Source organism: Phalangium opilio, unplaced genomic scaffold, assembly GCF_054372755.1.
Source record: "Phalangium opilio isolate 3A_F unplaced genomic scaffold, DU_Popi_V2 ptg000048l_1, whole genome shotgun sequence".
NCBI lineage: Eukaryota > Metazoa > Arthropoda > Arachnida > Opiliones > Phalangiidae > Phalangium > Phalangium opilio.
Genome location: NW_028324170.1, coordinates 639,025 through 653,223, shown reverse-complemented (window position 1 = coordinate 653,223; position 14,199 = coordinate 639,025). Strand labels below are relative to the sequence as shown.

The window sequence follows — 14,199 nt, the reverse complement described above, 5'->3', positions numbered from 1 at the left end:
TAATTGTTGGCTGAAATTAGTTAATAGTTCAAATTGAAACAGAAAGTTGCAACTCGCAAGTGCTACAAAGGTCAAAGTCTTCTGACTGGCACTATAAACGTTTTAATTCAAATGTTTGGAGAAATAGTTCACCTTGAAGACATTTTTGAATACTACAAGCTTGAGTTTGACATGGATCTCTAGTTTCCTTTCTTGTCATACTAATTACACAATAAAAAATCAAATCAGCATAGTCATTGTTAACAACCGATTGACCGCTGACCGTCCGAGGAAGTTCTACACTGCGCAAAGCGCAAATTTCCGCGAAATAATTTTAGAGCAGACGACTGTGGATGTTTATTTTTCTAACAGCATGGAGTGATTATTCTAATGTCTAAGGGAGTGATATCAACAGTTCACGTACCGGCGCTGCTCTTCTTCCACTGAGGAAAGTTATTTTGAGCAGACAACTGTGGCTGTTATTTTTCTAAAAACAACGAAGAAATATCCCCATATCATTGCACCCATCCTCCTTGCATAGAGATACAGGTAACGGTCGCGCCATATTCAAAAGTAGAAAAAAGTAGGCTTAACGCAGTCAAACTATTGTAACTTTAGCCGTATTATGACGGCAGTTATTTTTATACATATGTATACACTTTAGGGGTTATGTTACAGTCTTATCACCATTATAACAGTGTAAAATTTAAAAAAAAAACATTTAAAATCTGAATCCGGGTTCGGCAATCGGTACATTTCTAAGATGTTCTTTGGTGTAATATTGCTCGTTGTCGCGGAAACCCATGACGAGATCGGCGTCGCATTTGCAAATTAGTCTTTTGCAATTGCAAATGGTGTATAATGGGTTCGGTATATGGAACGGCAAGAATTGACTTTCACCTTTGTAAAAATTGCAAAAGAAAATTATAGTTATTATTGCCTATGATCAGTGTTGGAAGCAACCTATGTTTTCTAATGGGTTAATTAATTTTAATTAAAAATTCACTTAACTGCATTCAGCGCAAGTAATGTTATTAGCTTCATCAAGATCCCATTTGTAAGTTATTAAGAGTCCATGCAACAAATGGCACTTCTCGTCAATCTGATCGTAACAAGCGTCATGTTGCTGGCAACATCTGAAATTAACTAGCTATCTTACCGCGTATACTGGACTTACGAGGTTACCTCCCCCTCCTGTTTTGTTAAGTAAAGGCATACTTACTCATCAACTTTATCTAATGGCTCCCCACCTCCACCAAGTCCGCAATAATTTCCGTATCTCGAGTATTCCAAGGGTCCATGAGGGGCAATTTTACTCATCATTGACATGAGACTCACTGGATCACCACCTACAATTAGTAATTACACTTGTCCATTAGCGCGTGTCATAAAGTAGAACTCTGGTCACGTGAATTTATTGGCAACTTCGTTCATATTGAAAGTTACTATGGACTTTATAATTCTAAAGAGGGCAAGAAAAGACGTAACGGTTTTGCGACCAGATTACAGTCAGCTAAGGGTAATACATCTCAATTACGTCCCCCCCCTTGGGGACAGTGATTGCTGAAATTAAATTTAGAATGACCTTGAAATACTAGAACGGTAATTGTATTGTAAGAAATCAGACAGTTTTCCCATCCCCTATGGAGTTTAAGGTCCATGAAGTAACAAACCACGTTTTGCAAAGACGTCATTGAGTTACTAAAAGACATACAGATTAAGCTGGGCCTTTAGTTTCCATGTAGAAAAACCTACAAACCTGATTTTGGAATAATTGCAACTAATCCAAGGTATACTAAGCTATAAATTGCTGAGTTCTTCATTCTGAAGACTTTTTTTTTCTAACTATATCTCTTCGAACTTCGTCCAAAAAGACAGATTTAGAATTTACCCGAGTTTTTATAGTGACTTGACAATGAATTATAACATCAATTTTATTTGTTCTTATTTTCGTACATTTTGTCATAGTCGAAAATGATGATGAATCGTGGAAAGGTGACGTTTTTGATTTATTTGCTAACAAAATCGTGGAAAAGTCTTTATGTAACCGAGGGGTCGGATATTTATAACCCCGTTCGCGCATCTTAATTGCGAAATATTTGTCGAAATGAATAATACTTTGAGGCGACGAAATCCTAAATGTCTTTAGGAAAATTTTGAAATTTTGGACAAAATCACTATTTTTTTGGAAACTGTTAGAACCCTCTGTAAGTATTCTACAAAATTTGTTACAGAGTGACAATTGCGAATCTATGATCAATGGATTAACTGTAGAGAATAATTAATAGCTAGCTTAAAATTGTTTCATCAAAGCAACTAGAGAAACCTTGAAAGTGACGTGTTTAATTCTTGTCATTAATTGATTGACAATATCTTGATTATTTTGTAACAAAACTCGCTTAGAAAGAAGGTAAAAAAACCTGAATCATTTACAAAATATAGGTAATAGTCAGGTAAAATACTCCATCCAATCTTAACTCGAAAACAGTGGCCCGGACTGCAAAATATCACAGAACATTTTCGACTCAAAATCGCTCAAAGAACATCCCGCTTAATCAATAACAGACTTATCAGACACACCGTGATAATTTTTAAACATAAAATTCTGAATTTTCGACTTGCAAATAAAAGGGGAAATTATTAAGAGTGACTAAAATTTAGACGATCAAACTTTGAAAAGTCAATTAAAACATTTTTGAAATGAAAACAATCTTAAGAAGTTGTTAATTTGAACCCCTTCACGCTCCCTTTAAGCTTACACCCTTAGGGGTTACCTCGACCTAGGCCTACATTCCGGGAAACGAAAAATGAAACAAAATCTTAAGAAATGAATGAAATTTATCCTGGTTCTAAATCCCCGTGAGGTCTTAGAAGATCCTAATTTCGACAGTCGTTCCGTTTCCACAGATTTTTATTTGAAGTTAGTCGAGAGAGAAGCAGTTCGAAAACCCATTCGCTATTCCGAAAGATTCAAACACAGAATTCGGGAGTTATTTTTAGTAAATATCGCTCGAGTTTTAGTTTAATTTATTCCTATATATATAAATATATACCGTGTTCGTTGTGACGTCACGTGACCACTCAAAAAGACTCAAATCAAGTGGACATTAACACGTGATAAGACTCGAAACAAGTGGACATCATCACCCAATAAGACTCGAAACAAGTGGACGTGATGATTATATTATTGTGTGTATTGCACCTTATTATTACAACCGAGGCCCGAACGCCCTTCGAACTTCGACCCAGGACAGGAAGAGGTCAAGATGGACAAAATGTGGAATCTAGAATGTGGTTCGGTCAAATGATGGCTGGTATGGGGCAAGCTGTTCAACCTATGTTATTGATGTTGGGGCTACATTCGGCTCTTATGATGTTCCCGCAAATGGTGCAGAAGGCCATCGCGCCAAAGTTAAAGTACAATCACGCTGCCGGGTTATATAACTACTGGAGGAGGGATTCCAATCGAATTGGTATGTCACCAAGGGTTACGAACGCTTTGAGGTTACTTAACCAAGGTTGGCAACGATACGGAGGTCACTATCCAATTGTCCCGATATCAGGAGCGACCTTGATACCATATCAACCACCTCTAACAGTACAGATGCGATATTGAACATCTGTACGTCTTAAGTCAAGTACTTTTGAAAACGTTTTTAAGATGACGTAGACTGGGACATAAATACGTCATATGATAGAATACAAACTTAAGTAAACTTAAAATCGTTTAATCAAGATTAAAGTTTGTATTGTAAGTTATTAAGTAATGACCTTGATATGCTAGAAAGGTAACCTTTAATCTCTCGCTAACAAAGAATTAAATCACTAAGAGATTTCCTGTCCCCTATAGGGTGTTATAAAATCCATGATACAGCGACTTGTATTATTATTATTATTATTTATTAATTTTTGTACGAAATATATTAAAAATAAAATAGTGTACAATTTTCTGACAATTTATTTATTTATTAATTTTTTCATGAATTCAAAATATACACAGAAACAGCTTGTATTTCCAATTTTTATTTCCCTAAACCAGATTATTCGCTTGTCGGTCGGGGTCAGAAACCCTATTTGAAGCAAATAAACTCGATAGGTTAATTTTAATTAATTCTAGAAGGCGCGTGTCGCCTCGCGTTTCGTCTCGTGCCTCCTGGAGTGTCGCTTGTGTAAAAATAAAATACGCTTGTAACATACTTACAAAAAGACTTCTATATATGCCTATAAATAAGCATCGTATAGTTTTATTGGTTTGATTTAAATACATTATTTATAAACTTGACTAAAGTTTGAAGATCATGGCCGTTAATTTATGACATAAGGCGCACAGTTGATGCTCTTTGTCGAGTGCGTAACTTCAAAGACAAATTTAAATAAACAGAAAGTAGGCAAGGCATTGGGAAGGTCTGTAGTGTATCTTTATCTTTAGATTCTTTGACTGGAGACCAAACAACGCTCTAGTTTATTTAAAGTTACGTTATGCAAACCTGGTTGTTTGTAGATGTAGCAATTTTGCAGGCAATCCATCTTCCTCTTTAGCGTTTGACAGCAGCGCCTCACCAGGCGTCGCTTTACCTCGAATCAATGAATTACGTCACTTCATGACAAGCTCCAGTTTGTAACCAGTGAAAAACTTATGCAACATATCTTATGAACTTATGGTTGTTTTAACACCCCTAGTATACCACAAGGGGGCAGTGATTCAGAATCATATCTATACGCTCTCCTTACTGTTAACCTCACTTTCCGTTATTTTTATATCCCTTTGGTAACGCGATGAGATGCCATCGTTTGAAAGACGAGTTAGAAAAAGGGCCTCTGGGTGTGGTTCAAGGTGAACCAGACAGCCAGCCGTGATTCCTCCGGGTTTCATTAACTTCCCAAGAGAGAAAGACACGAAAATCATCGAAGCGCTTATCACCTTACATTATTATTACCAACCATTTAAACACTAAATAAATATCATTTGTAGGCTAACTAAAGCGACTTTGAAACATATTTAAGCTCTATTCTCTTTTCACAAAAAAATTACTTCTCTTCAAAATTACAGAGGAGCTCATGATCGAGCCAGGTTTTTTTGTTCTTCCTGGAAACTGTCCATCGTTTTTTGGGCGCAATCGTAAGAAGATGTTCCCATTTGAATTATTAAATTGGGTTTTAGGCGATAGGGAAATTCCCGCGTTAATGTTATGACAGACATAATGACGTCTTGTTGTACCATCCGTTATTTATTTTGCTTAGAATTCAATGTCGAGTCCACCTTGAAGCGGAATATCAAACGATCAGTTTTGTTTCATTTTATTTTATTTTTATGGGATCCGGGGTTACATAAACGGGTAAAATCACGAATTTCTTCCCGACCCAAATTCATGGGGTCCGTGATTTAAAGGGATAATCACATATAGAGTTTAACTTAGTACTCTTTTATCATACTTTGGGTAATTTAGTTTCTATCGTGTTGGTTAAATCTTTCTTAATTGATTTATAGTTGGATAAGAAATATTAAATATACTAAATTAAGCCTACAAGACGTCCAGTTGAACCTACATCCAAAACACCCAAACTTATATAGACAAACAAATCCTTATATCTTAAGTTCATAAGATATCTTCCATAAGTTTGTCACTTGTTACAAACTGGAGCTTGTCATGAAGTGAGGGAGGTAGGTCATAGATTCTAGGTAAAGCGACGCCTGGTGAGGCGCTGTCAAAGGTTTAGTAATGACTAAATAGGAAGATGAACTGCAAATTAACCACCGAGTGTAGTCAATTCTCGCTTGTCGTTCTCGAACTTGCTCGAGCTGTAAGTCTCTAGCATTACAAAGTACATACTTATGGAACATATCTTATAAAATTATGGTAAAACTAACCTAACACAGAATGGAGTGTCATGTTGCAGCCATATCCATTAAGCTACTAACATTTCATATAGTCGTATCGTTGTCTTAATTTTTTAAGAAAAGAAAGCCGTAATATTTCCTTGTCAAATTCGGCAGAATTCATCAACTATACGATCTCATCATCCCTCTTGTCGAATCCTTTTTCATAATCAAAAGGTAATCTGTGTCATAAAATGGGAACCGGGGGGGGGGGGAGGGAATGAAGGGATGTATTTTATGTTCTAGATAGCTTAAACAGGCAAGATTAACACTGATTTATGTTATGTGAGAAGCGGTTTTCGTCTTTCGATTTCATTGCATCTTCTCGAATCTAGACGCGAACAACTAACAGCTCTTTAGCTCTCGCTTCGTTAGAAGTTCAAGGGTTTTTGTTTAAACATGAAGATATTGTTAGTTTTAGTTTTGGTTTTCGCGTTTATCGCCTTTGTTCAATCTCAAGAAACGAAATTTAAGAAGAAAATGGATGATGATTATTCTGATGATCAATCATTAGAAGATGTAGATAATCAAGATGAAAATGAGAAACATGATCATACAAGGTATTTATTAATTTTTTATCTTGGTTATTGTTATGGGTTTAAATTCGGAGTTTCCTTGAGTTTTAATGATATTCAGTGAGTTTAAATGCTTCTCAATGTGTTCAAATGCTTTCAAATTAGAAATCATGAGTTATAAAGCGCGGTCAATAGTATCCATGAGAGGATTTATACATACATAGAAATCAGGGAAGACCTGGAAATATCATGGAAATTGGCTTATATGAAATTAATATAAGTTAAACTTTACAATCCGATTTAAATTACAAATGAAACCATACTATTAAATTTGATATGAATTAAGTATTAAAATTAGCTAACTAGTTAAAATGTAAGGCGATATGGGAGTTCTGTGTGTGTGGTCCTCAATTGACCAAAAAAGGGTAAATTTTAGAATAAATAAATTAACCGAATTTATTCCCTGCTCTGTATTAAAATTACCTTAACACCGCATGACGTAATTAATGTATCTTCATCTTTCAGTCGTAGAGGTTTCTCGATTCCAACCTCGCGTCTCCGCATCGAAGCGAGCCACACGACCACGTCAAAGAAACAATTAGTACCCAAGGGTAGAATGTTTTTTCCCATGCCTGGCATGGATATCTTGGGAGCTATGATGCATCCCATGTTAATGATGTTGGGAATGGCCTCCTTCGTCTCGATGATGCCCACTGTCGTTCAAAATGTGGGGAACATGGTCCCCAACTTGTTTCCGTTGGTCGGGAACCAACCGGCGGCTGCACCACCAGCACCCGCTGCTGGTAATAACAACAAAGGAAGACTTTTGGCCCGTATTTTAGGGTGGAGACGTTGGAGACGGTCAGTTGATGACCACCAACGAGAGGACATGGGACCCAGTGTCGTTAGGTTGTCTGACGATGTATTGCAGTTATGGGACCGATTCGAAAAGGCCATTGATAAAGTTGGCAAAGTTCATTCGGTAAGGGACAGCTAGATTACCATTATGGTGTGGCTTTCTGGGTACATACATAGGGATACAACAATAAGGGGTAAACCCCTCCTACCAAACGTCATACCTCTGCTTGACCAATCAGGCTTTGTTCCCTCACTAAAATCTTCCATCATGTTGATGTAAAAGGGAGGGGTCTGCTTGAGACCCACCCCTTTGTTTTTTCCTTATCTTGTCCTTTGGTTAGAACACTGATTAGTCTGAGTCAGTAGATGTGGGTTTTTGGAGAGGTCAGAGTTCTTTGAAATATAAAAATGCTAATGTCTTCACCTTCTTTTCAGGGTAAATAAATCGACCTTCAACCTTTCATCAGTATTTATTGAACACTTTCTCCTTCGAACGGTATTTGAATTGTCCTCAAATAAATGAATAAATAAACAAATGAATAGTGAAATTATTGTAAACAAAGTTACCAAAGAATTGTAAGAAAATCATGGAGGTGTGTTCGAATTATTGTTAACTATTAATTTTTATTAACCAAGAAAACAAAAGGCTGGACGGTGGTACAAACTATATTGTAACAAAACAAACAAATACTTCAAAATTAATTTATTTCTGTTTATTGTATAGTATAGTTTGAAATAAATCTGTAATATTATTTTTCAAATCGTATATCAATTTTTTTTCCTACGTTTCTTTGTCACGGGTCTGGGAAAACCTGGAAAATTCATGGAATTAAAAAATAGGCCAAAAATGTCAAGGAATTTTATTTTAGCGACTAAAATATTTTGGGGTTGCGAAAATTACAGTATTAAATCTTACAATAAATATGTTTTAAAACGTAATTTACCAATTAAGAGTTGATGCCAAAATAAGGCACCATGGGGGTAGAGAATGTACAAGGTAATTAGTATGCGTCATGGGGGTAGAGAATGTACAGGGTAATTACTCAATTAACAATCTTGAAAATTAATTATTATTGATCTAAATAAATGTCGTCGCAAAACCAACCAAAAGTGTTATTTTTTTTCTATTAATTTTGAGGATCCGCTTCGCGGTAACGACAGCTTCCCTCCTTATCAGTATTATGCCCTACGGAGGTTAACATTGGGGTGCCAATAGCCCAATTGGGTTCTACTGGAAATACCAGACCAATTAAAAAGGAAAAATAAAATTAGGATGACACGGAAAGAGAAAAAAGGGTTAATACGTGGCCTTGAAATTGAGATTTCAAACTGCCTTGAAGCCATCTCGAGTTTAAGGCGACTTTAATATGTAGCTACGTCCGGGAAAGAGTTATTGTAAACTTGATTCTCGTAACAGCAAAATTGGTTCAACAGGCTCTATTGTTATTTGTTGATTAGTTTTTGTTATCGTAATTGTAATGGAAGTTGGAATGGTGTTGTTAATGAAGGGTTGTTATTGGTCAGGGAAAAACATGGGATGGGTGAAAAAGTAAGGGTATTTGTAGCTGGTCTAAAATGTCTGGGATAAGTCAGGGAACGCTCCGGAAGTTTCAAAATTGGTCTAATAGGTCAGTGGACTATCGGAGATAGTTTCAAAATTGACGTCATGGGATTTGAAAAATTGTCTAAAATATCAATGAAACTTCAGATGATTTTAAAATTAGTCTAAAATGTCCAAAAAAACCTCAGATAATTTTAAAATTGGTCTAAAATGTCATCTAAACTTCAGGGAGTATGAAAAATACCCTGAGAAATTACCAAAAAGTCATGGAATTTCAAATTATACATTTATATGAAGTGACGTTTCCAGGACATATCATATTTAGTTATTAAAATATTTAGTAAAAATATAAATCATTATTATTATTATTATTATTATTATAATTATTATTGTACGTAACCCTTTAATGTCGTATTTAAATATCAAACAATTGGGAACAGGAATTCAGGATCACGATCATATAAACCCTTTTTATACCGACCGGTAATACCAGGATCACGAGCTTAATTTAACAACAATAATACTATGAAACACTGACCATGATTTCTTAGAATACTTCTTAGAAGAGTCTGATTGATTCATGGCGTAGTTTCAAAGGGTTAACATAACCATAAGGAAACAAATACCAAAAAATGTATTTTTAAAATCAAGATTGGGTGAATTCCCGCTGAGATTTCGGGAAGTTTGTCTCGTCTAATCATGGGAAGTAAAATAAAAAATCTCGATTCTCCATCGCATAGATTATACTTTTAAATAGCCTGGAAACCAACACACCGAATTCATTATTGACAAGCGGATAGGGAGGGAGGGATGGAAGAGAAATAATTATGTTAAACCCTTTTGGCTCTAATTTCGTGAATTTCGGTTTTAAAAATGGGGAACTGGTTTATATAATGTATTTCGATTGAGTTGAATTTTAGCTTCAGAGTCTTTTTTGACAGTGTCGTTCTATTATCGCGAATTTTATGTTGAGTAGTTTATCTCGTAAACTAACTACGGAATTTGTCATCGAAATTGTTCAAGTAAGAAAATAAATTATTTATAGACGTTAAGGGCACCCTACACGCTCAATAATTTGCGCAAAAAACGTGGGGCCCGTTGTTTAAGTTACAAAATATAAATAGAACGTTATCCTGACTAATATTTGTGCAAAGTTCAAATATAATGCTACAATATGTTTTAGGAAATGGAAAATCATTTGCGGTAAATTTTGGACAATATTTGCGTAAAAAAACTGAACATATATTTTGAGTGAGTTTTTATTGCTCAAAATTTTATTCAAAATACGAACAATATTTCGCATTGGAATAAAACTAAAGTCTGTGTATTTAACGATCTATATGTTATGTTTGGTCAATAAAATTGTACACGGTCCATGGACTCAACATCAACTTTTTTATTGTGATAAAATATATTCAATATAATTGAATAAATAGTGTGCAATATGATCAATATATTTGCCCAATAAAATTAAAAAAAATTTTTTCTACATATTGAGCTTTCAATATCATGATAGATTTTATTTGCTCAATTAAAGAAAAGTCTTGGGAATATTTTATAAGATGATGAATTTTATTAATGTCCCCCACTTTATTTGTGCAAAACATTGAGCGTATAAAGGCCGCTATAGACAGACAAGTCATATCTCAGTGTAAGACTTGGTGAAATAAGGCAGTCTAGTCTGGTTATTTAAAAATGTGTCAAAATTTCAGGGATTTTAATAGATTTAGTTTGGTAGTTGGAAAAATTTAAGGTATAAGGAAATCGCGATGTTGAAAAGTGTTCCAGCAGAGTTGCGAGTTGCAATAAATATGTTTCAAAACATTAAATTCCAAATTAAATTATAAAGTTGATTTGTTTATAAAGAATAATGTTCCTAACAAATATTATTACTCTTAACACTGACAGCTAGTTTTTGTTTGGTCTAAAAAATAATTAAGGGGAATCAAGTGTAGAAAAAATTAGGGAAAATCAATTTAAGTCAGGGAAAACCTGAAAGAGTTAGCGAGGAATTTGAATTCGAAACATTATTTGTGATTTGAAATTCTTTGGGTATCTGGGCTTATGGCTTGTAACCGAAAAATACGTCTTAAGTAGATTCGATAGTGAAATTTAAACGCGTTTATTAATTTTAGGAAAGATGAAACTACTCAGCTTTATTACGCCATTTTTCGTCTTGCTTGGTTTGAGTCACTGTTCAATATTGTCGTCATTCCTCGAGTCACTCGGTACTGACCAGAAGACGGAGTTGTCGCCAAGTGCCAGGTTATGGGGACCACCTCTTTTTAACACTCTGGGCGCTATGATGATCCCGTTGTTGTTGTTTACGGGTATGTCGTCATTCGTGTCCCTGGCACCGACAGTTTTGGGCTCCGTTCAAGGCGCCTACACCCAAGCGGTTCCCCAACAAGCCCCGGCTCCACCGCAACAAATTGGTAAAAGACGTAGGCGTTCTATACTTCAACAGGAAAAGGATAGTATGTTGTACAAAAGGACAATTACTTGGGTGAGAACTTTGAGTCAAACGTTGGACTTTATCGAAAATGCGTTGGAAAAACAGTATTAATTCCATTTGAAGACAACTTAATTGGAGAGAAGTTAAGCAACTCTCTGGCAATGACTGTACTGTTCTCTATGGGAAAATAACACAAACTGCCAATACTCTCTTTTGTAATTTAGTTTATTAAGTACATTGTTCCACGCTGATTTTGTATTATCTTAATCTTAATTATTGTAATAATTACATTTTAGTTTATGAGAAATAAATAATTAAATTAATTATAAATTATAAATTAACAGAGCTGTTTTATAAATAAGTTAAAATAAATAATGCTGAATAAATTATTATTGTTTCATAGTCTTCTGTTTTTCTATAAATATTAATTCGCTGTGATTCATCTGGATTTTAAAATCTGCAAAATAAATTAATAATTGTTAACTAACGTACACGTTATTGTAATGTTTTCTTTTTCATGTATTATCATTTTAAAATATGTGTTTTATGAATTGAAATATAACTTCCTCTATATAATTGAAACGTAATTATAAATTTATGACCAAGGCCTATTTCAAATTTAGACCAAATTATTGACCGAGTAACGAGGTTTATCTTTATATTTTGACTCTCTTGAGGGTTTAGGCTTAGCACAAAACCTTTGCATCTCGCGCGTATATTTTTTTAAAAAATTATAAAACATTTTTAGGCCTATTTTGTTAAATTTAAAAAACTATTAAGACTTACTTGACTTGATGGTTTTTTTTAAATAAATTTACGAGCTGTCCTCAAATGTTGATGCTTTTCCAAGGCAGTTTGTAATCGTTGCAAAATAACCATAATAACTTCCTCGGACAGGGTTCTAAAATGTCTAGTGTAGGGTCCAGTTGCGAATAAACTTCTCTTCTTGCGTCGTCTCCTTCCGGTTGCGATTGTATTTCCGGGAATGGCGTTTATCCCTTGGTTCTGTATCAAACCGAACGAATTGGCGGTGAACATGGTCAAAGCGGGAACGAATGAAGAGATCAACATGATTGGTATTAGAGTCATCAACAACATGGGTCCAAATGGGTCAACCGGAGGTGGTGGTGGTGGATAGTAGTCGTAGTAATCGTCCCATCCATGTCCTCGACTGGAAATTGTCTTTATCTTCTTGTGTGCTTTGGAACCGATTGAGATACGTCTTAACGTGTTGACGATCCCTGAAGCGATGATGGACAACGTGCTGTTGGTTTTGCCATTCTTTAAGGAGTTGGCCGTTTTGTACTCTTTCGAGGATTCGTTTGAGTTTGCTAGGACTGCTAAAAACAGTACAAGGACGCAGGAACGAAGGATGTACTTCCACCGTATACCTAGAATCGAAGAAAATTATATTGTAGGTAAACACATATTTTTCATCTGTGATCTGAGATATTTTAGGTCTTTTGTAAAGTAAGACCCTGTTAAGTACTCTGGGCGATTTTGAGTCGAAAATATAACTTCTATGAAATTTTGCCCTAAGGACCACAGTTTACGAGTTTTAATTGGAGTGTTTTAGGGATGACCCCTTTAATTTAAGTAAGAAACCGAAATACAATGCTAATTAAATTAAATGGTCATCCTTAAAACAATCTAATCATAACTTCTAAACGGTGAGTTTAAACAAACAAGCAAACATCTTGTTCCAATTGTACTTCTTCTAACGTAAAAAAAATCCCAAGAGATTTTTTTTTCTATTTTCGAACCCTGATAAGTAGTACATCAACAAATACAATTTATTACGAAATACTGTAAATACATAGACTAATTTGTTACGAGTCGCGTTTTAGTCACTCTTTACCGAAAAATAAACAAGTATACATTACCCATTGAGGTATCCATACGATGAAATTAGTTGACTGTTAATTAAGATGACTATATAGTCCTCGAAAAGTTGTTAAACACAAGCGACGCGATTCTGGTACTAGTACCCAAACACATGAATGCCGAAAAGAACCTTCCGGTTCAAATCTTCGAGTTTAACTGGTCAAAGAAAGATTTGAAACGTCTATAGAGACGTCAGTTAGACCATTTACCTTGTCTTTAGACTTTGTAATTTAACTTTTTTCGAGGCCATGGTCATTGGAACGTTTAAAATGACCACTAGATCGTTGTCAGCGCCCATGACACGCCGTTTGCCTTCTTGTAAACTGGCTGGTGAAAGAAAACCCACCAAAGCGTGGAGTTGAATACCGGACCGGAAACACCCAAAAAACTTAATAAATAACCGTTTTCATTGTTATAATAATACGAATTTCCGTAGGATATGCAAATTATTTTTAAGAAGTTTTTTTCAACAATGAATGTAGACGGTTTTAAATATACAAGAAAGAATTAGACCGTATTCTCAACAATTGTTTTATTGTTATCGTTTCTACCCATATTTCTACTAACCTAGAAATTGCACGCAATTGTCTGTCGTTAGATATAAGGGATATTCAATTGATTTTACCGTATCTGTTATCGATTTGAAATTAAACTATTTTGAAACAAATAATTTAAGGATTTCACTGTATTTCTTATAAAGCTATGGTTCTTATCCTCTCCAAAGTCGAGATGTCGGTAAGGATTTTGATGGAAATAACGCTGTCATATTTGATAATTTGCTTAATTGCTGGGGCCCTAATTGTTTTAAACGCAAGTTTTTAGTGCCGCTGGAAATTGAAGAAGTACAGGGCTGTAACATACTCTAAGTATTTCCCTGTATCTATTATAGAACCGATGTTATTACGCACCAAAGTGTTGGTATCAAAATGATAGAAATCAGAATTGACATTTTTTGGTTAATTTCTGATCGCTGTAAACCCAAGTTTTTAGTAACGTTGTAAAGAGAAGAAATAGGGCTATAACATACTCAAAGGAGTTCCCCCGTATCTATTGCAGAACCAAAATTCTG

The 14,199-nt window shown here is 35.0% G+C and overlaps 1 protein-coding gene and 1 long non-coding RNA gene across 2 annotated transcripts; one reads left to right on the top strand and one right to left on the bottom strand.

Moving 5' to 3' along the window:
- Nucleotides 1-6,177: 6,177 nt before the first annotated feature.
- LOC149673469 (uncharacterized) lies at nucleotides 6,178-7,179 on the top strand. The gene is made up of 3 exons (XM_089839995.1): nucleotides 6,178-6,417; nucleotides 6,898-7,122; nucleotides 7,164-7,179. Exons 1-3 carry the CDS (start codon nucleotides 6,257-6,259, stop codon nucleotides 7,177-7,179), a joined length of 402 nt encoding a protein of 133 aa, XP_089696121.1. The 5' UTR covers nucleotides 6,178-6,256.
- Nucleotides 7,180-11,516: 4,337 nt separating this feature from the next.
- Nucleotides 11,517-12,724, bottom strand: LOC149673468 (uncharacterized). The gene is made up of 2 exons (XR_016367017.1): nucleotides 12,033-12,724; nucleotides 11,517-11,703 (listed from the first exon to the last, which is right to left on the bottom strand). It is a non-coding gene; the product is annotated as an uncharacterized LOC149673468 (long non-coding RNA).
- Nucleotides 12,725-14,199: the final 1,475 nt, after the last annotated feature.

What these genes read in the sequence shown, in the direction of transcription:
- LOC149673469 (XM_089839995.1), top strand. Translation starts at nt 6,257, where the DNA reads ATGAAGATATTGTTAGTTTTAGTTTTGGTTTTCGCGTTTATCGCCTTT. An exon ending in GAGAAACATGATCATACAAG is followed by an intron (nt 6,418 to 6,897) that starts GTATTTATTAAT and finishes TTCATCTTTCAG; the next exon opens with TCGTAGAGGTTTCTCGATTC.